Source organism: Microtus pennsylvanicus, chromosome 11 (assembly GCF_037038515.1).
Source record: "Microtus pennsylvanicus isolate mMicPen1 chromosome 11, mMicPen1.hap1, whole genome shotgun sequence".
Taxonomy (NCBI): Eukaryota; Metazoa; Chordata; class Mammalia; order Rodentia; family Cricetidae; genus Microtus; species Microtus pennsylvanicus.
This window is the reverse complement of record NC_134589.1, coordinates 23332322-23356063: the sequence shown is the minus strand read 5'-3', so window position 1 is coordinate 23356063 and position 23742 is coordinate 23332322. Positions and strand designations below refer to the sequence as shown.

Below are 23742 nucleotides of genomic sequence, written 5' to 3'. Positions count from 1 at the left end.
TGGGCTTATACGAAGGGCAGATGTCTGACTGTCTAGTGGCCACGTGTGTATCTTGCCTGGTGGGGGGTAGCTGAATGGGGGTGGGGGTGATAGAAAAGGCCCAGACCCATCACAGAGTGGTTTTCAGAATGTCGTGAGGGTAGGTGACACGCACCTTTCTGGAAACTAGCTGTGTGCTCTATATCCCCCCCCTCACGTTTCCAGGGTCCCCTTGAGGGTTGGCTTTGGAGGAGAGGGTCTATAATGGAATGGATTCCAAACTCAGTTCTGCTCCTGATACAGAACGGGAAAGTGGGGATCCCGGGTGTGAACAACAGACTGGGAGTCAAAGGCTTGAACTGGAGACTCTTAACCATTTGCATGTATGGTCTTCCTTCCAGCTAAACCGCAGTTTCTTTGTTTGTAAACAAAACTTCTGTCCATAGGCTTACCTGACAGTGACCCTTCTGTGAAAGGCCTAGGAGATAGTGAACAACCCCCCGCCCCTGTAAACTCTAGTTAGGACTGCAGAGTTCTAGGATAGGAACCCTCTTTAAATCTGGGTCAGTCTCTCTGCCTTCAGTTTCCTTCCACCACTGTCCAGGGGACAGAGGAGCCCATTGCCTGAGGATGCAGAACTTCCTGAGAGCCAGTGTCTCACCCTGTCGCCAGGGTGCTTGCCAGACAGCACGGATCTGTCTTTGCACCAGGCTCTTTTTTTTCCCCCCAGAGGCCACACAGCTTAGTCCGGGATCCTCTTCTCCACCTTCCTTTCCCCATCCCCGTCTGTGTCCTTGTCTGTCTCTTCCCTGCCCAGTGGCCTCCTTGTCCGGCTCACTGGGCAGAAGCCCTAATCGGATTGGACAGCTGAGGTATGTGTGGTGACTGAAAGCAGGCAAGCAGGCAGGCGGAGGGAAGCCCCTGGCATGCCCTGGCTCCCGAGAGAGGAGAGAGAGAGAACACCACCTTGGGCTAGCTGACTCCTGGCTTGATCCCAGGGAAGGGGAGCCAGAGGAAGCCGGGGAAAGAACAGCTAGAACAGCTAGGGACTAGGGGCCTGGAGGTCGGGAGTGGATCCTACACCCGAAGCCTTAAAATGCAGGCACCTGGGGCTGCAGATGGGAGCTAGACTGTCTCCCCCATTCCCATGGCTTCACCTTCTTCTCTCTTCCTTCCTGTTCATAGTAGGAAGGGCTGCTCCAATCCAGCCCTTCTCACCGGAACCTTCCTTCCTATGGGTCATATCTGGTGTGTGTGTGTGTGTGTGTGTATACGTGCGTGTGTGTGCACGTGCACGCCTTTTGAGCCTGTTTCCTTTCCTCTCCTCAGAGATATCATTCACTCTCTGGGCTGGAGGCCAGGACTTCTGGGTTTCCCACTTGCCTCACAGAACAGGGCTACCTTGCTGGCCTCCAGAGAGTCTCTAAACTGGTTTCCTGCCTCCCGTATGGGGAGGGCCTTCCCTTAGAGCTGGGAGGTGCCAGAAATCCCAAATGGGATGGGTAGCAAGGTACCATAGCCTGTGGTACCCCTGAGAGCAAGCTTCTCCCTCATGACCTCCAGTTCAGCTTCTGACAGTGCATGCCCAGCTTGGTGGACATAGCGTGGTCTTAGCTTCAGGCTTTTTGCTCTACCTGTGGGTATCCAAGATCTTCTGCTGCCCTTTTGTCTGTGGTATGGGGGTGCCTACTGAAACACCTATATCTGAACCATGTATATTTTGGGGAGCAAAGGCTAGCATAATTGGGGCTGGGGTACTAGTTTGTCCTCTCTCCAGTTGGGCTTGGAGAAAGGAAACACAGAAACTTTACCAATGCTAATTCCCTCTGCCCTCAAAAGAGCAGTGGGTAGAGCCAAGCCTTCCCCTCTCGGTGCCCACAATGTGGTTGGCATTGATTTGTTAGAAATTGGGAAGGGTTCCCTCTAGACCAATTGCATCCTTTCTTCTCCCACAGTGCTGGGGCAACTCTGTGATTGTAGGCACTTATGAGCAGCCTCCCCCCCTCCACTCCAGGGAGGAGTGCGGGATGACCCAGAGATGGCCAAGTTGGCACTAGCCCCGGGCCAGAGTGCTGGACACTGTTCTGAGTTGAGAGTTGGTGGGTGAGGGCAGGGCACGGGCCTCCCTGCCCCCCTCATTTCCTGCTCTTTGGGCAGCTGTGGGCGAGAAAGGCTGTGGGGACTATTTTTAGTTGGTCTGTCCCCTGGCAGGAGGGACGTGCAGAAAAGCACGGGGCAGGCAGAGGGGCTGGCCGAGGTGAGGGTAAGAAGGCAGGCATCAGAGTGAGGAAGGGCCGGGGGTAGCAGAAAGAACAAGGAAGTATGCTGGCCAGGGGAGCAACCTTGCAAAGAGGGGCTGGGCTCAGATCAGACCAACAGAGGAGCTCTGGGGACCCCTCACGTTTCTCTGTCCAATTTCCCTCAGCTCTGAAAGGGGCTTTTGAGGCTCGGATAAACCCCTTCCCCTTACAGAGGGGAACCAGATCGGGATATGCCTCCCTGCCAGTCACTAGCTATGCTAGTGGCTTGCACCGTTCTTCTGCTTCTGCTTCCCTTCCCGGTTTGCAGCAAGGAGAACCTCAGGTCAGGGACAGCAGGGAGGGCTGTTTCCCTCCCTGCTGATTTGTGCAGGGTCTCTGTAAAACCCAGCTTGGTTTGTTTATATGTCCACCATGTGGAAAGAGTCTGTGTCCAGGCTGGAAGGAGGTTGGGGCTGGGGTTTGTTTGGGTGGCCTGTGGCTACTGGTGTGAATGGAGGCACTGGCCAGCGTCCAGCACATTCCCAGGCTGGCAAACTCTGGGGCTTGGAGCCACCTTTCGGAAGGGACATCCCGCCCAGCTGTTTCGTTTTAGAGACTTAGAGAGGCCCAGGGATTTGTCCACAGTTGCAGGATGACTTGGGAACAGATGGAGGACAAGAATACGGATCTTCAGACCCTTCGGAACCCTTTGTGAGCCCGTTCCTGCTGTGCCCAGGACCCGTGCCATTGCCACCAGCACAAAAAGGGAACAGAGCCGTCAGCAGATGTCCTCTGGCCTAGGAGCCAAGGACTGGGATGGGGAGACAGTTCCGTAGGGTGTTGCTCTCTCTTGGGAGTCTGTTGGCATTCTGGTTCCTTAAGGGATCCATGGTGTGTAGGTGCCGAGAAAGCCATTCTTTAGTTTGGGAGGTGAGTGACGCCCCCTAGAGTTGTTCTGGAACTACCAGTGTTGCCAGCTGGAGGGCATTGTGGCGATCTAACACCTACTTTCTGTCCCTACCTCCTGCCACCCAGCCTCTGCTGGTTTCTGGGTTTCTGGCTGGCCACCTCCTCACCCAGCCGCTCTGCTCCTAGTGGGTCTTATGGTCAGGAGCCCCTCCCCCCGTCTCCACTCAAGTCTCCCTGTCTCTGGGGTCCTGATTTATCACGCCCCCCATCAAGCCTGCTGCAGCGTGTGAGAAATCAATAGTGCAAATGGATTGAGGCCGTTCAGCGGGTCGACTCCCTTTGGGCCCCTCCAACTCCCTCGGGACCCTGTAAGTCATTCTGTCCCTTTCTGGCTTAGCATGGGCATAGACACACCTAGTGTACAGTTGTAGTCCCAACACTGGGCACAGGCACGCCGTCTCCATCGCTCACATATACCGGGCTGGTCTTAGCTTGACAAATCCTCCCGAACACTTATTTCCTAGTTTGGGTGGAGTGGGGTGGAGGGGCTCAAAGGGCAGCGGGCTGCCAGCCAGAGGTAGGGCGGGAGGCAGGTGGGTGAGGGAGACCGGGGAAGGAGCTAGAGAAGGGATTGGGTGACAGCCCACCCCATTGGCTTTGGTAACTCAATCCCTGGCCCCACCCTCATGATTTCCCTCCTGCTCAACAACTTCAGCAGCTGCTGGCAGGAGTGTGTGTGTGTGTGTGTGTGTGTGTGTGTGTGTGTGTGTGTGAGATGTGGGGGTGGGGAGGGTGAGAGGGGCTGTGGGGGCAGGGGTGCTGCCAGGACATGTTTAAAGGAGACTCATAGCCTGGGTACAACTTGGGTGGCAGGAGGAGGTGGGGTAAGTCAGAGAGTGGGTGGTGAGTGATGGGCAGGGGGGCAGGCTGCAAGGGGGAGGGGCAGCCCTGCCCAAGGGTCTCACTAAACTTGTTGGCACCAGAGCAGAGCTGGTACCATGAGGCTGGGCAGTAGGGAGGAGGCGGGGGGCCAGCAGAGCCACAGTTCAGTCCTGGATGCTGAGGCTTGCCTTCACCAGGGGGCGCATGTGACCAAAGAGGGACATAGCTGGCCCTCTTCCCTGATCTTTAGGCCATGCCTGCTGGGCAGCACAGCCCGGAGAGTGACTAAGTCGCTTCTGTCCCCGGGCTGGCAAAGTACCAGACTCAGCTCTTCTCGGTAGGTGAGTCACTACCCTGGCATCTTACCCGGATGCGGCTGAGTCACCAGGCCATGCCCGCCTGGTAGGTGGGCATCATGCAAGGGCTAGGGTGGTGGTTATATGTGTACCCTCAGTGCCTTCTCCGGGCTCTTTCATCTCCTGGCCCTACCCATAAGCCCACAGAGCCAGGCAGGCATGCTGCTTCCCCCACAGGCTCTGTTGAGGAGGTAAAGGATGAAGGTGCAGGCTTCAGGATAGAGTGGGAGATGTTTGAGTTGAAGGGACAGGGGAGTGTGCTGGTGATGGCCATGGCGGGAGCCTGGGATCTGCATTGACAAACTGCATGACCTTGGCAAAGCAATTCATTTTTCTTTTGTTCTATTTGTTTGTGACAGGTTCTTACTCTGTAGCCCAGGCTGGCCTGGAACTTACTAGGGTTGCCTAGAGTTCATGGCCACCCCCAGTCTCAGTCTCCCAAGGGCTGGGATGATAAGCGTGAACGAGCACATTCAATTGGTTGGCGATTTCTTTGTGAGCCTCAGTTTCCTATTCTGTACTATGGGTACAGGACCCATGTTGGACTGAAAAGTGGATCCAAGGTAACCGTGAAGTACACCTTTGGATACCTAAGCTGGGAGGCTGGGGAGGAGGGACGAGTTGAGGCTGGTTCTAGCAAGTACTTCTCACCTCACCCACCTCCAGGTGGTCTTTTTTTTTTAAAAGTAATGCATTTATTTTTATTTTACATACATTGGTGTTCTGCCTACATGTATGTCTGTGTAAGGGTGTCGGATCCCCTGGAACAGGAGGAACAGACAGTTGTGAGCTGCCCTGTGGGTGCTGCAAATTGAACCTGGATCCTCTGGAAGAGCAGCCAGCCAGTGCTCTTAACCTCTCAGCCAGCTCTCCTGCCCCCAGGTGGTCTTCGAGACCACGCCCTCTTCAGATTCTGCTTAGTGCTTGCATGCCTGTGCCAATGTTCTCCTGCTCCCTCTTTAGGCTGTCCTCAAACTCCTAATCCTCCTGCTTCTATCTCCATAGTGCTGGGATGCTGAGGTTACACACACACACACACACACACACACACGCACGCACGCACGCACGCACGCACGCACGCACGCACGCACCACCATGCTGACTCCCTGCTGTACTTTGATTGTTCTGTTCTCACTCTGTAGCCACGGCTGGCCCAAACTGGCCTGCAGCTTCAGCAGTCCCTGCTGGAGGATCCCAAGAGCTGCTGGTACAGGTTACAGGTGTGCGCTACCACCCCTGATTTAATGCTGCTTTGTAGGAGCCCCCCACAGGCTGCAACTCCTTTGACGGTTAGGAGCGGTTCCTGGACAGCTGTCCTTACCTGTCTGAGCCCTCTCTGGCCTTTGTTAGTCTGAAGAGGGACCCTTGTCCTGGGAAAGTGTCTCCTTCACCCCCACTCAGCCGGTCTCCTTTGTGCAGGGATAATAGAGGCCCTAGGACACCTTCCTTCCTAGACTCTTGCTATATTCTAAGTACTCTGTTCTCCTGAAAGGCGCCCCTGCCTGCTGGCCCCTCTACCTAGGAACTTCTGATTTCTGCAGTAGGAGGAGGGTAGGGCTGGACTTTGGACCTGTGGTATTGAGTGCCCTGGGCATGAAGAAAGCCAAGAAAGCCTCCCAAAGGTGTGCAGGCCGTGTGTGCAATCTTGTATGTGTCTGGTCTCCTATAGGAAGTGGTTTGTGTGAGCATGGGTTTCCTCCATCATTTCCACATGGATCTGCAACCATGGCTGTTCACAACCACGGTACATTCTCTGCTTCATGACCTTGTATACACACACACACACACACACACACACACACACACACACACACCTGTTGTTGCTTTTGTGTGCTGGGGTGTGCATATCTGTCTTGGAGGTGTACACATTCACACCATGAACATGTGTGGGGTTATGCCTTTGTGCCAGGGTGTGTGTATAAGAGTGTACCTGAATCCATATGCTGGCAGGTGTGCCTGAAGGCTACCCATGTGGAGGCAGTGTAACTCTATGCATGCACACTTGAATTTTCCTGACCATAAACCTTCCCTCTTGGCCTCATAGGATACAGGCTGGGTGCAACCTGTGGGAGCTGGGAGCTAGAGGTGGACTGGCCTTAGCCCTCTCTTAACCTGGTTCCTCACTTGGATGGAGGCCCCTGAAGACGGTGGGGGCTCTGACAAGACGGCTTAAGGGGGATGCGGGGAGGGGTGCGTGGAGGGGTGTGTGGAGGGGAAGGGGTTAAGCGTCGGCCTCCACATCTGGGAGCCATTGGCGCATTCTTGCCTGCTGAGCGCATGTTTGTGGATGGATCTGTACGGGACAGAACGGGACGGGACGGGGACGGAGCAGGAGCAGGAGGGAGGGGCTGGGCGGGTGGTTAGCACCGGCGGAAACCCAGACAGGAGCCGGAGGCGGCTTTCTGCTCTGGCCCAGCGGGCAGGAAGGGCCTGGGGAAGCACAGCTCCCCTTTGCCTAGGCTAGTTTTCCCTTGCGTCCGACCTCTGGGCAGAGCGTCCCACCAACCTGGCCTGTGCTACCCTTTCTAGGCCGAGGAGCAGAGCCAGAGAGAGAGAAGCAGATAACTCCAATTCTAAGCGGGTTCAGCAACCGATGCAACGGTGGACAAAATTCAATATGGGTCTCGGACCTCTTGTTCCTAGTCTGAAAATCGGGCCACCTGATCAGACTGAGCGTCTCTTCTCTAGGGTGGAGGCCTGGGCGTGTGGCACTTCCCTTTCCAGTGGGATGTCCTGTGTCCTGTGGGGGCACTTGCTACTTCGCTGCCCAGGAACTCGGTGAGGGAGGCGCTTCATAGCGGACCCACCCTCCTCCGGTGGACTGCCAGCAGTGGGGACTTTAGCCTTCCAAATGGCTGGAAAGGGGCTTATGACAACCGGGGACTGAGGTCTGCAGATGGAGTATGATTCAGATCCTGTCCTCCTGGAACATGTATGAACTGCCCTGGCCACTCGAGTGGAGTCTTCTAGGATGGGCGGGGGCGGGGGATGGGGGTGGAGAGGGCTCCTGGCCAACCTAAGACCCGTCTTTTGGGGTGATACTTTTAGCTCCTCGGAGGAATTGAGTTGTTAGAAGTTTCCTCGAACCCACTTGAGCTGGAGAGGTGTTGGGGAAAGATATCCGGAAGACGTCCACTCTTTGTGCTTCGGTTTTGCAGATGAGAACTGTAAAGGTCCAGAGAAGGGAAGTGGCTTGCTCAAGGTCAGATAGCTTTCTGTTTCCCCTGGCCCCAGAGGACTGTGATTGGGAGAGACAAAGACTTGACAGCTGGGGCAGGAGTCAGTGCGTTCTCTTCCATATTACACCACCTCCTCTCTTCCCAGGTTTAGTAGGTGTGTGCGATGTGTGTGTGTCCCTGTGAGTGTGGGCGTGTAGCTGGGGGAAGGGAGTGTGTAGGATACCGCACTCTGAGGTTCTTTCTCCGCCGAGTCTTATTTTTATTCTTTTCTCTGAACTTCACACACACACACACCCCTTCTCGCTCTGAATCTCTTTCCTGGCGTTTTGAAGGAGGATTCTCCCAGATTCCCACGGTCCAGCCGTGGGCTGGAAGCGTCTCCTTTAAGAATTGCCCTTCCCTGGGTCTATTAAGGAGAGAGGGGCGGGTGTGAGCCTGAGAACCCGCCCCCGGCTAGTGATTGGCCCGTGGCAGGCAGGGGCGGACTTGCGAGAGGGGGAGCCTCCCTCCCACCCCAGCTCCATACCCTCCGCCCCCCCAGTCTGGGGCTCCGGGTAAAGTTTCAGCCTCCGCACGTGACTCGCCATGGCCGCTGCCGTCGCCCCGCGCCCCTGAGCTGCGGCCCCCCGGACGGCTCCTCTCCGAGGACCTCACACCCCTGACTCCTGGCAGCGCCGAGGTTCCGACTTGGGGCAGACGCAGTGCTCACAGACACCCAGACGGGTTGCATCCCCTCGCTTCGAGGTAACCTCTCCCCTGGGATCCTGGGGAGCCCTCGGCGCTCTCACGTATCGGGGCCCGGTGGCCTGCTCTGGATGGTAGTCGCGGGCGGGGACAGGGTGCCGGGCGGTTTCCACGGGAACCCGGGGTTCCCTGGGCTTCCCAGCTTGCCGCTGGCGTGTCCGGGGTTGGGGAGCCCCGTCTGCGCCGCATCTTCGCGCGCGCAGCCTTGAGGCTTCTGCGGCTGTCTGCCGCGCGTGTCCCCAGAGCTCCAGCCGTGGAGGATCCACCCGCCGGGGACTCTCTCTTTTTCTTCAAAACCAAACCAAACAAAAAGACTTCTGAAAACCTGTTTGGGGAGAGATCAGATGCCCAACGGACTAGCCCCCTCCAACTCTCTTCTCCTGTTACCTGAGCCGCCCTGTGGTTTGGGGAGAATCAGCCAGGGGGCCCACCCCCCACCAGAGGGATCTGGCTGGGGGGCGGGGCCCGCTCAGCTGGTGTCTCGGTTGGAGTGTGGGGGAGCCGTCAGAATTGGGTGCGGGAGCCAGTGCGGTTGGGTGAGATGCGCCTGTGTCTTGTGTTACTTGGAGGTTGTGGAAGCCTTTCGGGGTGAGGGAAGGACAGAGTAGACCGGCCGACCTTGCTTTGCCGAGGATGTCTGGGATCTAGTGCCACCCACGAGGCTTGGAAGCTGCTAGCCAGATGTGTGTATGTTGAGGGGTGGTTGGCAAATCAGTTTAACTGTGTCCCCTTTCCTCTCTGGGCACTGCCCTGCTGTCAGACTGCTCGTGGGAAAGGGGGACAGATCCCCCAGTGCGCTAGGCTGGGGGTGGGGGCCACCTCATATGGAAATAATTTCAAAAACAACAACAAACTCAGTCTTGAGAAGTTTTTTGGATTTGTGTGTGTGTTTTTCACTGCCCATCCTTTCTTGGATAGGATGCCCAATGTATTGGCATGGAAGGGAGGGTACCCCCTGCTCCTACCTAGTGCCAGCTTCCGATTTTGAAGCCAGATTGCTACCTGCTGCCTGTGTGCACATGTGTGTGTGCTCTCCAACAGAATTTTTCCTCTGCCCTTTGCTCTTTTTTTTTTTTTAACTAGCTCCCAGTCCCTCTCCTGATCACCCTACCAGCATGGAGACTCAGGAGTGCCAGGCGTTTTCTGCAGCTGAAGGCTTCCCAAGGCACAATTTTTTGGGGGAGGAATTTTTGGGGACCTAGTATGGACTCCTAGGTCCTGCTAGAAAATTAGGGTTCAGGTCCCCAAACTCCTCCAACTTCTACAGGGCTTTGTGTGGAGACATAGCTGGGGAAAGCCCTACGTTGGAGTGGGGGTGGCCTGGAGCCTTGGGGCCTCCCCTGGGAGGGGTGGAAATGGGTCTGGGGACGGGAACGTGAAGAGGGTTTGGCGGTAGATGCTTGGCTCTTCCTTGTGAGGAAGAGGGATGTGGAGTCACAGAATTTGTAGCTGTGAAAGATGGCACACGGGGAGGGGCTGGCACACCAGTGCTGCCTGGGAGTCTGGGCCATGAAGCAGAGAGGTCAATAGGGTCAGACTCAAGTAGGCCCTTGGGAGCCTACAATGGTGGATTTGCAGGCACTTGGAGGGTGTGAGCCTGCAGTGTGTGCAGAAGGCCATCACTGCAGGGGTTCCTCAGATCTAGTGGCAGACACTGGGCTGGGAATTAGCTTTGTCCTGCCACAGCCTTGAATCTCGCCTCTGTAGTCTGACCCTAAATGCACCTGCTGGCACCCTGGGATACCTCCTAGTTCACCTCCTACTCCTAACCATGTGGCAGCCTGGCAGGAAGCTAGCTGTAGGCAGCCTGATCACCCCTGTGCCTCCCCCAATGGGCACAGTCACCCACTCATGCCGTGACGTTGTTCCTGCCAGCCTGTCTAGTGTGGGGGTGAGAACATTGAGTGGCCTTCAGGTCTGTTTGGGGGACACAGACAGACTCAGATGAACTGCCCTTCCATTAACCGTTTGGTCCCTGAAGCTAGCTCCACCTTCTGGGATCTTTCTCACCAGGTCACTCTCGTTCAGATTCTGAGGTTGTAGGTGGATTGTCCTCAGAACTGTGTGACATGAAATAAACTTTAATACCCAGATCCCTGTCCCCTGGGATACCTCAGCAGGGCACCTTTTCTCAGTTGGAGAAGAGAGGAGTTGAGCCCAGCCCGCAATGGGGTCTTCTGGGGAGCAGCCCTGCCTAGGATTTAGGGTGATGGACTTGGAGGAAGGTAACCCTACCCCTTGACGAATAAGCACAATCATCCACTCCCAGCACCCCACACCCCTGTCTGGTGGCGGTGGTTTTAGGAGTGTGGGAAGCTGGCAGAGCCTCTGGCGAGATGACCAAGGTTGTCATGACTTACTGAGTCTTGAGAAAGAAGTGTAGCCAGTGATACCCCCAGCTCGCTAGGCTTTGGCTCCGCATCCTAGCTGACGCCTGTTGTCTTTCCTCCTGTTTCCCTCTCCGCCCTCCTGCTGCTGTCTGGAGCCCACACGGTTTCTGTGGGATGTGGGGGCAGGGCAGCTCTGGATCTCCTTGTGTGTCCAGGAGGTGTCCTGGGAATTGGCAGGATTAGTTGAGGGTGTCTGGGTGTCCCTACAGGGTGGGCGGCGTGCAGGGACCTGGCCCAGAGTGTGAGAACGTGTCAGTGTCGGTGTGTGTGTCCCTAGTCTAGTTTGGGTGTGGGTGTCTCTTGCTTCGTCTGGATCTTGTCTGGATCTTGCCTCCCTCTCTGGTCCTCATCTCCCCTCCCCACTTACCCTTCCCCCCAAGCCGGGACCGCCTGCCTGCTCTCCCCTCACTGCAACTGGAACCTCCCTTGCCTGTTCCAGGAATTTGGTAAGGAGGAGGAAGAGGCAGGCAGACAGACCTCCCACACTCTAGTCCGCCCGCTGGCCTGGCATCATAGGGAAGATGAAATAGGTGCTGCTGTAGGGTTTGCCTGGCCACACTGGTCCCTCCATCACACGGGGGCTGCCTCCTGCAGAGGCCCCTCGTTGGCCCTGAGATACCTCCTTCCATTTAGCATCCTGCCCCCAAAGGCCCCTGCTGGACCTCCAGGCTCCACACTCAGTCCCAGTAGCTGGTGGGGGATTAAGCTGCTGCCAGCCTGGCCAGCACCTGTTGCCAACTCCAGCCTTGTAACCGGAGCCGGCCAGCGAGGGGCTGCAAAATGACAGGTGGAATTTCTCCAGCCAGCCCCCAGCCTCTTCTAGATAGGCCTTTCCTTTCTGGTGGGAACTAGCAAAGCCCATCCCCCACACCGCTGCACGTGTCAGTCACCCTCATCTGAGCCTTGATGCTCCTATCCTGCCCGAGGACCCCGTTACCCCATCATTGGATGCTGTAGAGTAGGCAAGAGTAGGCAGTCCTCCTTCAAGTTCTTAGAGCTCTCCTGCCTTGACAGGGCAGTGTGTGTGTGCGGGTGCGTGTGTGTGCACGCGCGCTTGTGCGCATGGGGGGGCCGATGGGGTGGTTCTCTTAATGTTTTAATTGCATAAAAAATTGGGAGCTCAGCTCTCGGCCGGTGGGGAGTCTGGGGCTGGCTGGCCGCCCGGCTTGAGCTAAATATAGCCTGGGACATCTGCAGAGAAGGGGAGGGGAGTGGAGGGAGGTTCCATTCCCCTCACCTCAGCCAAGGTGCCCTCGTCTGGGCGGGCACCTTGGAACCCGGAGCGGGGATTCCTCAGCACAAAAGGCAGGGGAGAGGTGATAAGGGCTGGGTCTTTGGGAATTTGCCTGCTTGGAGGCCACCGGAAAAACCAGAGTGAACCCGGAGGCTCAGGATAGGACCCAGGTGGAGTATGTGGGGTACTGGTTAGGTTCTCTGGCCCTGGCTCCCTCTTCCTCAAAGCTGCCTAAGGTCAGGCAGCCTCAGTGTGTCACGGTGACCTCCTCGCTGTGTGCCCACGAGTACACACCTATTGGGTAGCCCCTCCCGGCCTCTCCCCCTGGAGCAGCTGTCCCTTGGGCTCTATCTACTGCAGGTCCCCAGCCCTCCTGTCCCTTGCCCCACAGCGAAACCTTCAGCCCAGGAATCGAGACTTGAGAAAGGGAAGCTGTGGCATGGAGTTCTCTGATCTCCAGTCACGGCAGGAAGTGGGGGGGGGGGGATGAGGGAGGGTAACCTTGAGTGGCAGGTGGAGGAGGGCACTGTGAGCCCTGTATGAACTGACTGTGCACAGAGTGGTGGGGAGTGGCCACCCTCCTAGCGGACCCCTCTTCTCTCCAGCTCTAGGAAGGGGAATGTTGGGGGATGACAGCTGATTCCCCAAGGGCTGCAAACTCTCCTGTCTGCACCCCCCTAACAGTGGGGGGGGAAGTCTTCCTGTCACGTGCTCATCACTTCCTGTCCCACTGTGGTTCCTGGGATGTTTGTTGTTGGTTGCCATGGTGATGGCCGCCGTAGGCACTACCCCTGGTTTTTGTGGGGAGGGACCTGCCCCTCCCCTCAAGGCCCACAATTGGGAGGGGGGGTGCTTGAGAGGCCTGTCTAGGGGGCCCTTTCAAGCTGAGCCTGTGTGTGTGGTCTCTGACGACTCAGGTCCCTTAGGGCCCTCAGACTTCTGTCTGTGGGAAGGAGTCACAGCCACCTACTCAGACTGTGTTGGGAAGACCGACTTTGTGGCCGTGACTGTGAGACTGATTTAGTGGCCGCATCCCCTCAGTCTGGGTCCTTCTGCCTTTTCAGACATCACTTCATAGACCCTACCTTCCTCTCTCCTCTCCTTCCTTCCTCCCCGGAGAGTTTGTGGCTTCTTGGGATCCACGCTGGAATATACAGGACTCTGGGCCACCGGGTCCCTGATGTTTTATGGGTGGGGAGACTGGAAGTGGCTCTGCAGCCAGCTAGCTCTCCCACACATGGCCACACCAGCTTCTCTCGGCTTCAGCAAGCTCTGTGCTTGAAGGGAAGGCCCAAGAGTTCAGTGACTAGATTTTCCCACCTAATGTGGGGTTTCTCTGCTTGGCTAGGCATGGAGAAGAGAAGAGATTCCCCCTGGTTCTTGCTGGACTAAGGGGCTCCCTATGGCGTAGGAAGTTCCTGGGGGGTCCTAGGGTGTGGGGTTGTGGGGCAGGGCCCAGTCTGACTCAGGCCTGGTCTGGGGTCAGAGCCAAAAGGATATCCTGAGGTAGTGGGGGGTGTTCCTGGCTTCCCTGCAGCTTGGGTCCCCAGGGAGGGATGACGGGAGGGGACTGGTAGCATCTAGTTCTATTGGCAGCGTGCCCTAGGATTCAGAGTGCAGCAGGCTGGGGTTGGGGCTGAGCTGAGGCAGGAGTGGGGACTGATGTAGCCCATCTCTACTTGCGACTGCTGGGTTTGCTTCTCTGATCATCCCCCCCCCTACGCGCGCACACACACACACACACACACACACACACACACACACACCTTCCCCTAATTATGAGTGAACTGTGCTTCCTGCATGGTGGAGAGGAGGTGGAGAGGGGGCAGCTGCCAGGGTGAGGGTGGGGAAAGCCCCATGCCAGGCTGGGTATGCACATCGGTGGTTTCCAAGCTGGGGGGTCCCCTTTGTGCCCGTTTGGTCCCCCATAGGTAGAGTTACTGTTGTACTGTCCACGTACTTCTGTGGTCTGGCTGTGGCCAGAGCAGGCTCATTTCTTCCTCTTCCTGTTTTCTTCCTTCCCCATGGGTTGGCCCCCTCTTCCTGTAGGCCTGGGCTGCCCCCTGCCCTTTCACCTACTCTCTGCTTCCATGGAAGACCCAGTTACAGCCCTGGTTCTGGATGGGCCCCTCAGCCGCCCTGGGTGTGGGAAGTCCTGAATGACTATGTCCCTCAGGCCCTCTGGTGTATGGTCTCTGATGTATCGGGAAGATCCCCCACTCTTTTCTCTTGGGGCCCAACTTGTCCTGGCCTCATGGTCTCTGATTGATCCTCATGCTTGCTGGTCGTTCACAGCTGATGCGTGGCGTCTGGGAGCTAGGGAGGAGGTTTGGTTTCGTGGAGTATACATTGGAGATGGATGAGAACCATTCTCGTGGGACGAGGCGCTGTGTCTGAATGTGGGCAGCATTGGTTGGCATCCAGCAGCAATATTCTGTGTTCTTACCTCACTGATCCCCTAGAGAGGACACTCTCGGGGGCAGGTGGCCCTCCAGGCCTGGCTGTACAGACACATGCTGCCAGTGTGTAGGGCTGGTGGGGGAAAATGCCTTCTGCCTGGCCCTGCCTTCGGTAGTCTTTTCCCTTAGCGAGGCCGAGTGGGCCTGTGAGGAGGACCAGAGCTGTTAGTGGGAGGATCTTTGGGGAAAAGAGGGTAGTGCTCTCTTCTGCTTCCCAGCCCTGTCGGCCTGCAGATGAAGCCGCGTGGGGGAGGGGAGAGGTTGTGGCTTTGTGTGTACAAGGATTTTTCCTGGAGAGCTTATAAATAGCCCGAGCCCACTGTTCTGGTTTGAAATCGGTCCTGTCCTGCCCTGCCCCTGCCTGGCCAGCTCAACTAACTCCTGGCAGGGTTGGGGGTCCCGGGGTGGGTAGGGCTCCCCTGTCTTGCCAGGGCTGGAGGCCCTCCCACCCAGGTGGAGTTTGAGCTCTGTGTCTCATTTGCATATGATTCATTAACTGTCTAGAATGTTTAGGAAACCCCCATCTCCCCTTGTTTTAAGCTCCCCAGCCTTAGCCCCTTCAGAGGGAACTGCTTGGGGCTGAGGGTGTAACTTGGTTGGTGAAGTGCTTGTCTGGCGTGCAGGAAGCCCTGGGTTCTGTCCCCAGCACCACGTAAACCTGTCACGGCGTTGGTGCCCGTCTACCCCGGAGGGTTCTGGAAGTGGAGGCTGGAGAGTCTGCCACTCGAGGTCATCAGCTAGTTTGAGGGCAGCTTGGGCAGCAGGCCCTGTCTCAAAGCGTACAGATAAAACAGAGGGAACTGCTTGACTTCTGTCCCTGGGGACCCCTCGTTTTGAAGGAGCATAGGGTGGAGAGGAGGCCTGAAGATGGGAGGCCTGGGAGGTGGCCTCGCTGGGTATGGGGGCCTCGAAGTTCTCTCTCCCCAGGACACGGGAGGAAATGGTCTATTTCTCTTCCCTCCCCAAATCCAAAGATTTCCCTTTTTCGGTTTGTGAAATGCAAGAAGGGAATTTGGGAAAGGGTTGTGGTCAGGCCTCTGCCCACACCCCAGATATCCCTCTCCCCCACAATCTTCCCCTCCGTCTGGGAGGAAGCAGATCCAGAAAAATGGGTAGTGTTCCCTGCTAGCCTGTCCACAGATGCTGGCCCTGTCCACAGATGCTGGCCCTGGTTGGGGCAAGGCCAGGGAGAGGAGGCAAAGAGCCCAGGGACCCCAGGTGATGGTGAGAGATGGGGGAGGCGGGAGACCTAAGTGCCTTCTCTGCGCCAGGCAGTGCTAGGTGCTTTCCAGGACCTCGTTCATCAAGGGAGACAGTTCACAGGCAAGCGAACATACTCAGAGAGGTTAAGCTACTTGCCTAAGGTCACCCAGAGTGGCAGAGCCGAGATTGGGCTCGGGTGTTGGTTTTGTTTCCCCCATCTTCATGGCTGCCGCAACTCTCACTTTTTTTCCCCCTAAAAGGTGTGACTTTGGAGTGATGTGTATGGTGTGTGTGTGTGTATGGTATGTGTGTATGGTGTGTGTGTGCGTGCGTGCGTGTGTATGGTGTGTGTATGTGTGTAGTGTGTGTGTGTATGGTGTTTGTGTGTGTGCGTGCGTGTGTTGTGTGTATTATGGTGTGTGTGTATGGTGTGTGTATGTGTGTAGTGTGTGTGTATGGTGCTTGTGTGTGTGCGTGCGTGTGTATGGTGTGTATTATGGTGTGTGTGTATGGTGTGTGTGCGTGCATGTGCGCGCGTGTGCATGTGTGTGCGTGAGTGTGCGTGTGTGTATGGTGTGTGTGTGTATGGTGTGTGTGTGTGTGTGTGTATGGTGCCTGTGTGTATGGTGTGTGTGTGTGTGTGTGGTTGACCACTGATCGCGATACCTTTTAGGGATTTGGAATTAAAGAGCTCCTTAAGAAGGGGTGCAGGGCTGGTGGCAGCACCCTTGCCTCTTCTCTTCCTGCTGGGCTGGACTGGAGGGACAGGTCTGTGGTTTTCTCTCTCAGGCAGGGCGCCTATGAACGGTGGAGGTTGCTGGCAGAGGGTGGGGGTTATATGTGGGTTGCTTGTTTTCCCTCTTTGGTGCCGGTTTAAATTCTCTGGCCAGGGCGCAGGCATCTCTGTGAGGGTCATGGCTCCCAAAGGACCTTGCTCCACCCCCTCATCATCTTTGCCCGTGCCTATCCCTGTTCCCTGGTCAGCCTGGCTCTTGGCCCATTTCTGTGACCTTTGTCCTGCCCTCACTGGAGAGCCCTCCCTCTTCCCCTCAGGGAGCTGTAGAACGTTGCCTTGAAGTGTGTAGGCCCAGCTGGGTTAGGATACTAGAGGTTCTGAGGCCTTCCAGACTCTCCCCAGAGTTGTGTGTTTGGGGCAGGCTGGTGGCTCGAAGTCTGACACAGTTTTAACCTCTTCAGGGGGAGACTTGAGGCATTCGTTCTAAGGTAGATACCATTAGTCTTCTGTGTGGGCAAAGCTGGCTTCTAGAATATAAAAGACTGGGCCTCAAAAGTCTGAGCCAGGTGTCACCCACCTCCACAAGCAAGGTCAGAATGCCTTTAGTTTGAAGTGAGCTTTCTGGCTTCGGTCGTGGGTCTGGTGGCCTCTCTTTGGTCAGCTGTCTCCTAGGCCTCACCTATCGGTAGGTAAGCCTCTGTGTAGACATGAATCCTCCTGAGGGCTGGCCCGCAGGGAGGACCTCGGGGCATCTCCTAAACTAGACTGTGCACCTTGAGAGACTTAAGGCGAGAGTTGGGTGTCTCTGGGAGTCTGTGCAGGAGCCCATGCTCATAAGTCCCGGACTGCACTCATGTATGGTTGGGGCCAGGTGTGGAGAGATGCTCCAGGCTGCTCTGCTCCCATGCAGCCTCCGCACAGGCCAGGGCAGCAGGCTTGCTCTCGCCCACCCAGATGTTTTCTGTAGGCTCGCATGGGTGACTTTCTGCAGGTGTGTGGCGTGTCTGTAGGGGGTCCAAGTGCAGACACTTGTCCTCCTTAGCGTGGCTCTTGCAGCCTGTGCTCCTGTTGTATGGAATCCCATAGGAGATGGGGGACAGAGCGGCCACTGGCCCTGTAGGTGGAACCCCCATTTTTCTCTGACATCAGTCATCGGTCTGTGAAGGGAAGGAGGCACCTCATTCAGGAGTGAGGCCCACCCAGTGGTTAGTGTGATGAATCACTAACACAGTGCGGATTTCACTCCAGCGGAGCTGTTGCTTCTGTGGCTACTACCTGCCCCCTCTCTCTCTGTCTTCCTCAGTTAACAGAAGACACAGGCTGGGACAGTCGACAGAGGACACAGTGCTCTTCCACAGTGGCCTTGGCAAGAACCCCCCATTCTCATCCTGGTCCCCAGGCAAATGCTGGTTATATATGCATCCTCCAGTCTCCAGGTTTAGGCCTGGAGCCTGGAGCTTGGAACCTGGTATGTCCTAAGTGTGGGGAGTAGGGATGGAGGGGGAATGTTGGAAAGGGATGATTCTTCTTCTTCTTCTTCTTCTTCTTTTTTTTTGGTTTTGGTTTTTGGTTTTTCAAGACAGGCTCTCTCTGTGTAACAGCTCTGACTGTCTTGGGATTCGCTTCATTGACCAGGCCTGCCTCGAATTCACTGACAGAGACCCAACTTCCTCTGCCTTCCGAGTGCTGAGATTAAAGGTGTGTGCCACCACCACTCAGCTGACAATTCTTTTTTTTTTTTTTTTTTGATTTTCGAGACAGGGTTTCTCTGTAGCTTTTTGGTTCCTGTCCTGGAACTAGCTCTTGTAGACCAGGCTGGCCTCAAACTCACAAAGATCCGCCTGCCTCTGCCTCCCGAGTGCTGGGATTAAAGGCGTGCACCACCGCCCGGCACCAGCTGACAATTCTTATTTTAGGTCTCTGTAGCTCTATTTTTTTTCTTTTAAAGAGGTTTACTGCGATAGTAACTCACTTGCCACAAAATGCACCCACTAAAAGTATACAGTTTAAGCCCCGCGTGGGTGGTGTACACCTGTAATCTCAGTCCTCTGGAGGTTCAGACAGACGGATTGCAAGTTCAGTGCCTGCCTGAGTGATTTAGTGAGTGAGACCTTTTCAGAAAGAAGCCAGAAAGACAAGGAGTTGCAACTCTGCACAGTTGCATAGCTCTCGCCTGTGTATAGAGCCACCATCGCCGCCGCCACCTCCGACGTTAAAACGTTTTCACCGCCCCCGAAAGTTCCCATACCCACTAGCAGCTACTTCTCCTTTCCCTGACATTCACACCCTAGTTCCTAGTAACCACAAATGTATGCACACAGATCTGCTCCTCCTGGACATTCTTAGAAGTCGAATCATACAACATAAGCATCTTGGGCAACTGTATTGCTCTCAGGGCTTGGCCATGCTTGTGTGTCAGTTCTTTGTTCTCTTTTTTTGGCACAGAAATACTCTAGCGTGTTGGGTGTCCACCATTTTAGACCTCTGGGTCGGTTTCATTGCTCACTTGGGGTCTGTGATCCTGATCTGAGCGTGCACACACAAATCTTGTTGCGCAAGGCTTCCATTGTCTTGTTTCTTGGGTAGATACCCAGAAATGGACTTGCTATGTACGTGAATGCCATGTTTAAGGTTTTGTTTTGTCCTTTTTTTTTTTTTTTTTTTTTTTTTGAGACAGAGTTTCTCTGTAGCTTTGGAGCCTGTCTTGGAACTCACAGAGATCCACCTGCCTCTGCCTCCTGCATGCTGGGATTAAAGGCGTGCGCCACCAAGCCTGACCAAGTGTCTTTTTCTTAATAACTCTCTGTCGCAGTTTTTGAGATAGTGTCTCTGAGTGAACCTGGAGCTCACTGCTTCAGTGAGGCTGGCCGGCCAGCAGACGTCAGACAGCCTTCTGGCTCTGCTTCTCCAGCTCTGAGGTTGCAGGTGTGTGACGCTGTGCCTGGCTTTTTGCTGGGTGTCTAAAATCAGGTCCTCATGCATGTATAGCAAAACATTTACCAACAGAGCCAAATCCCTGGGCCCTGTTAGCTGGTCCCAGCCATCCTAGTGTGTAGACATTTTGGAGTATTCTTGGATTAGTACCTGACAAGGGGACAGACGGAAGTTTTTTGGTTTTGTTTGGCTGTGATTATTTTTGTGTCTCTTCTGTCATATGTATATATGATACATTTATGTGTGTATATTTGCAGCACATGTCCCTAAACATGTGTATAGATTTGTGTATAATCTACACTCAGACCGACTTGAAGAGCCCTTAGCTCTGTTTCTCCCTATCTGGCTATGTATCAGAATCTGTAGGTCCCAGCTGTGTCTCTACCCCAAGGTGTTATCTGTGTCTACCCTCTGGCCTCAGCTCTTCAGATAGGGTGTGGATGGATCTGCGTACACACTGGCAAGGGTAGCATCTGGTCTTGTATGTCCTGTCCACTTACTCCCTCATCCCCTGGGTGTGTTTTCCTGACTTAGGGCTTCCTGGGGCCACCTGTACTGTTCGGTATTGGGAATGTTGCCTAGGAGACCTGGAGATCCATTCCCCTGCGTGGATATGGATTTGGGCCTCCTCCTCAAGGGAGGGATGTTCTGATCTGGGATGCTGGGTCTTAGGTTTAGGGGGGAAGTGGTGTGAGAGCCCCCCCTCCACTTAGGAGTCATTTTTCTGAGAAGTGCCCGTGCTTTAGGGAAGCGGCTTCTCCCCCCTCCCTGCCAGCGCGTTCTCTGTATCTTGACCTCAGGTAACCCTCACTGGGGGAAGGAGAGCCAGCTGCTTGCCTCAGCTGCACTGATCTTTGGGGTGGCACTGTGTGGACCCTTTCCCAAGCATTCTGGGTGAGAGGCCCTCCCATACTCTGGGCCCTGTCCCCATAATCCCAGCCTGGCTGTGCTCTCCTGCCACCCCCAGCAGTGTCTGGGCCCTGGTCCTAGGCTGGCCCTGCCAGCCAGGAATGGTGCCAAGTGTCTGCTCAGCTGGGTGCCACAGGAAAATCTCTGGCTGCCCAGGTTGGGGAGCGCCGTGGGGAATCCCATGCGCCTGCTCAGTACCCACTTACCTGCCTTTCCTCTTTCTGCAGCACCGCAGGACATGCCACCCCCCAGCCGCCTAGCTGGGGCCCTTCTGGGAGTGGCATCCTTTTTGACACCCTGAAGACCAGCTCTGGACCTTCCTACAGAAGTGTCTGCTCACAGAACTGCTTAACCAAAGGACCGACTCTTGGGACATCCCCCAGTCCACCTGGCCCCTGGCTAGGGAGGGGGCTCCAGAAGGCTGAAATTAACTCACTCACTTTGGACTGCAACTCCAGGGACAGAACGGGGTGGGGGTGGGCTGACCACCCAAACCCCCTCTGGGCCCAGGCCCCATGCCCGGAGGAGGAGAGACCGCGTGAAGCGTATCACAGCTGCCTGCCAGACTGTTCGCCTGCCGTTCTGACTGTGACCGCTTGGCATGGCCAGCAATAGCAGTTCCTGCCCAACACCTGGGGGCGGGCACCTCAATGGGTACCCGGTGCCCCCCTACGCCTTCTTCTTCCCCCCTATGTTGGGTGGACTCTCCCCTCCAGGCGCCCTCAGCAGTCTCCAGCACCAGCTTCCAGTTAGTGGATACAGCACACCGTCCCCAGCCAGTAAGTCTAGGTGGGGAGGCTTGGGGGAGGGAGTATGGAGGGGGGCAGGCCCCAGGATTGGGGTTCCTGGACACGTCTGTTCCACTGGAGGCACAGTGAGTGACAAGGTCTTTTCTAGACTAGGGGGGACATGGTGTGTACGGGTGCAGGGTTGGAGGGGGGCTTGACGATGGTCCCACTGCTCTTAGCTTGTTTGATGTTGGGAGTGGTAGAGAAAAGATGAAGCCGTTTGGTTCCTTCCTACTGTTGTTGTCTCCCTTTGTCCCTTGTGTCCCTGGTGCTATGCTATTGAGGGCCTTATAAATAGCTCTGAGGAGGGATGGACGCAGAGGCTGAGGTGGATAAACAAACCTCTCAGCGTTGGGGGAAATGACAGCTCAACACTGTGAGAGTGAAACCCACCTCCACCCCACCCTCTTCCAGTACTCTGAGGGAAAGGGCTTCAAGAGACAGCCCAGGGCAGCTCGGCACAGCTGGAGCCCGTGCAACACCCCCCCCCCCCCCCCGCCCCGCAACTCCCCCGCCCCCGAAGGACGGGGAGGGACTCCGTGGGGGCTTTCTGCCTGGACTCTGACCTTGGACACATGCACTGGCTCGGCAGGGCTTGTGTTTTCTGCCTCTGCCCTCTGCCATGAGGGTCACAAGTTGGCTGGGCGAGGGTCTCGGTACCCTTCCCTAGCTGGCCAAGCCAGGTAGTGGGAGGTGGCAGTGGCTATAGCCAGCTGGCAAAGTCCAGGCTCGGGGCCTGCCAGGCCGCTTACAGTAACTCTGGCCCCCAGGGCCCAGCTGGGCTCCAGGCCAGAGCCTAGGAGGAGGGAGCTGGGCCTGGCCTGGGGCAGGAGGGGGTGGGAAGCAGCAGAGCAGGCCATGGCTGGCTGGCTGGCTGGCTGGTCAGCTGCTGACCTGGGAAACGTGTCCCACCTCTCCTGGTTGGCAGGGACCAAGCACCCTGCCTGGCACCCACTGCCCCTCCCACAGCCATTGGCAAGTTGCCTGGCACCACTGCCCTGTGTGCCTGGCTGGGCTGGGTCAGTGCCCCCTTCTTGGTGTGGGGGTAGCACTCTCTCCCCGGAGCCAGGGAGTCTCTTTGTCCCTGGGGCAGGCTCTGGCTGGGCGCCTCACTGCCCACAACTGGCCGTCTGCCCACAGCCACCACTGCTTCCTGGATCGCCGCCTCTGGCCTCTGGCTTTGTCGCAGCCCCCTCCCTTCCAGGCCCCACCAGCCTTCAGGAAGAGATAGGCTATGCCCATGTTCCTTCCCATCTCCAATCCCTTATGCAGCGGGGCTACGGAGCAGACAGGTACTACCTCATTTCCCCCTGCTAGTAACGCCTCAAGCCTTCACCTTTGATTTCTACCCCTTCTCCCCACCTTAATAGGGGAGTCGGAGAACCCCATTCTGTTCTGGTTTTCTAGTCTGTGCTGCTGATGGGGAGACCAGAGTGTTGGGGATTGGGCAAGTGCACCTATGTAAAAAAACATCCCTGCAGCCTGGAGGTGGTGGCGCATGCCTTTCATCCCAGCACTCTGGAGGCAGAGGCAGGTGGATCTCTGAGTTCAAGGCCAGCCTGGTCTGCAGAGCAAGTTCCAGGCTAGCTAGGACTACACAGAGATACTCTGTCTCAAAAAAACCAGAACAGATGCTCTCTGCATTTGAAGGGAGCTGGGAGAATTATACTTTCTTCCAGGGTGGAATTTTTAAGAAGCAAAGGAGTCAGGGGTCCTGCAAGCTGGTACTAGTGACCCGCTTTTCCTTTTCCATGTGCTGGTAACAAGGGGCTGGACAGACAGACTCCCTGGAGGGGCCGCGAGAGGATTTGGGATCTGACCCCTGTGAGAGATAAAGTAAATTCTCTGCCTTCCTCTGAGTGTTGCAAACACCTTCCTCTTTCTTAGAGGTGGGTGGGGAGAGCCCCCACCCTCGTAACCTACTTCCAGGGTGGGGTGCCCATATACCGGGCAAATGGCAGCCTTCTTTGGCTTTCTCCACCCAGGTTAGGCAATGCCCTTTTCCTGCCCCCTCCTCTGTGAGCTTGTGGGTTTCCCACCCCTCCCCCTCTCTAGTAAACAACAACATCTCTTCCTCCCTACTCCCCAGCCTCTGAGCACCTTCTAGGACTAGGGGCCAGAGGCCTGGCCTTGGGTCTGAGACAACCAGGCATCCCAGCCCCCTCCTGCTGTGCACTGGGTGCCTGGAAGCAGCTCAAAAGTTTACAGCTTTCCAGGGGTCAGGCAGTTCCTGGAAGCGGGAGGCCTTTCCTTCCAGCTTGAAGCGGTGATGTCCCCGGTGACCTCCCAGGCTCCCTGCTCCAGACCCACAAGCACATAGCTGTCTAGTTGGCCTCCCTTACCTGGCCCTCTTGCGAGGTTGCACCTTAGGTGTCTTGCATGAACTCTGAAGAGAACAGGTGACCCGTGGGAGGACCAAAGGCCTCTTCAGGCCACCACGGGGAGGCTAGGTATTGTCCTGCTGCTAGTCTCCTAGGGAACCAGGGTGGAGGCCCCAGAGATAGCACTAGACTCCTGTCCCCTTTGTTGGTTGGCCCCTGAGGCCTGGTGTGTTTACTGTGGGAGGTCAGGGTTGTGTGGTTTGGGGGGGGGGTGTGGGTGTCAAGGCTGAGTATGTTGAGGAGGGGGATTAATGGCTTGTGTATACTACGTGAGAGTGTTCTAGAATTCAATGTGTTTGAAGAGAATCAAATCCGGAGCTGAAGAGGGGAATGTCAGCCTGTATGTACGCTGGGACTGTGTGTTTGTGGGGGGGGCATGATTTAGGGCAGAGGTGTCCTGGTTTAAGAGCCTAAGGGGG

General features: G+C 56.1%; 1 protein-coding gene across 4 annotated transcripts in view; it reads left to right on the top strand.

The window, feature by feature from the left end:
- Nucleotides 1-23742, top strand: part of Rara (retinoic acid receptor alpha) — a 49871-nt gene that overhangs the window by 1134 nt on the left and 24995 nt on the right. Inside the window, exons 1-4 of one of the 4 annotated variants that reach the window (XM_075990799.1) lie at nucleotides 7119-7298; nucleotides 7415-8289; nucleotides 17615-17779; nucleotides 20382-20933. In XM_075990799.1, coding sequence (XP_075846914.1) covers nucleotides 20756-20933 — 178 coding nt within the window. In that variant the 5' untranslated portion in view covers nucleotides 7119-7298; nucleotides 7415-8289; nucleotides 17615-17779; nucleotides 20382-20755. Of the gene's footprint in view, nucleotides 1-7118; nucleotides 7299-7414; nucleotides 8290-17614; nucleotides 17780-20381; nucleotides 20934-23742 lie in introns of those variants that run through there. The other 3 variants (XM_075990798.1, XM_075990800.1, XM_075990801.1) reach the window with 3 other exon arrangements.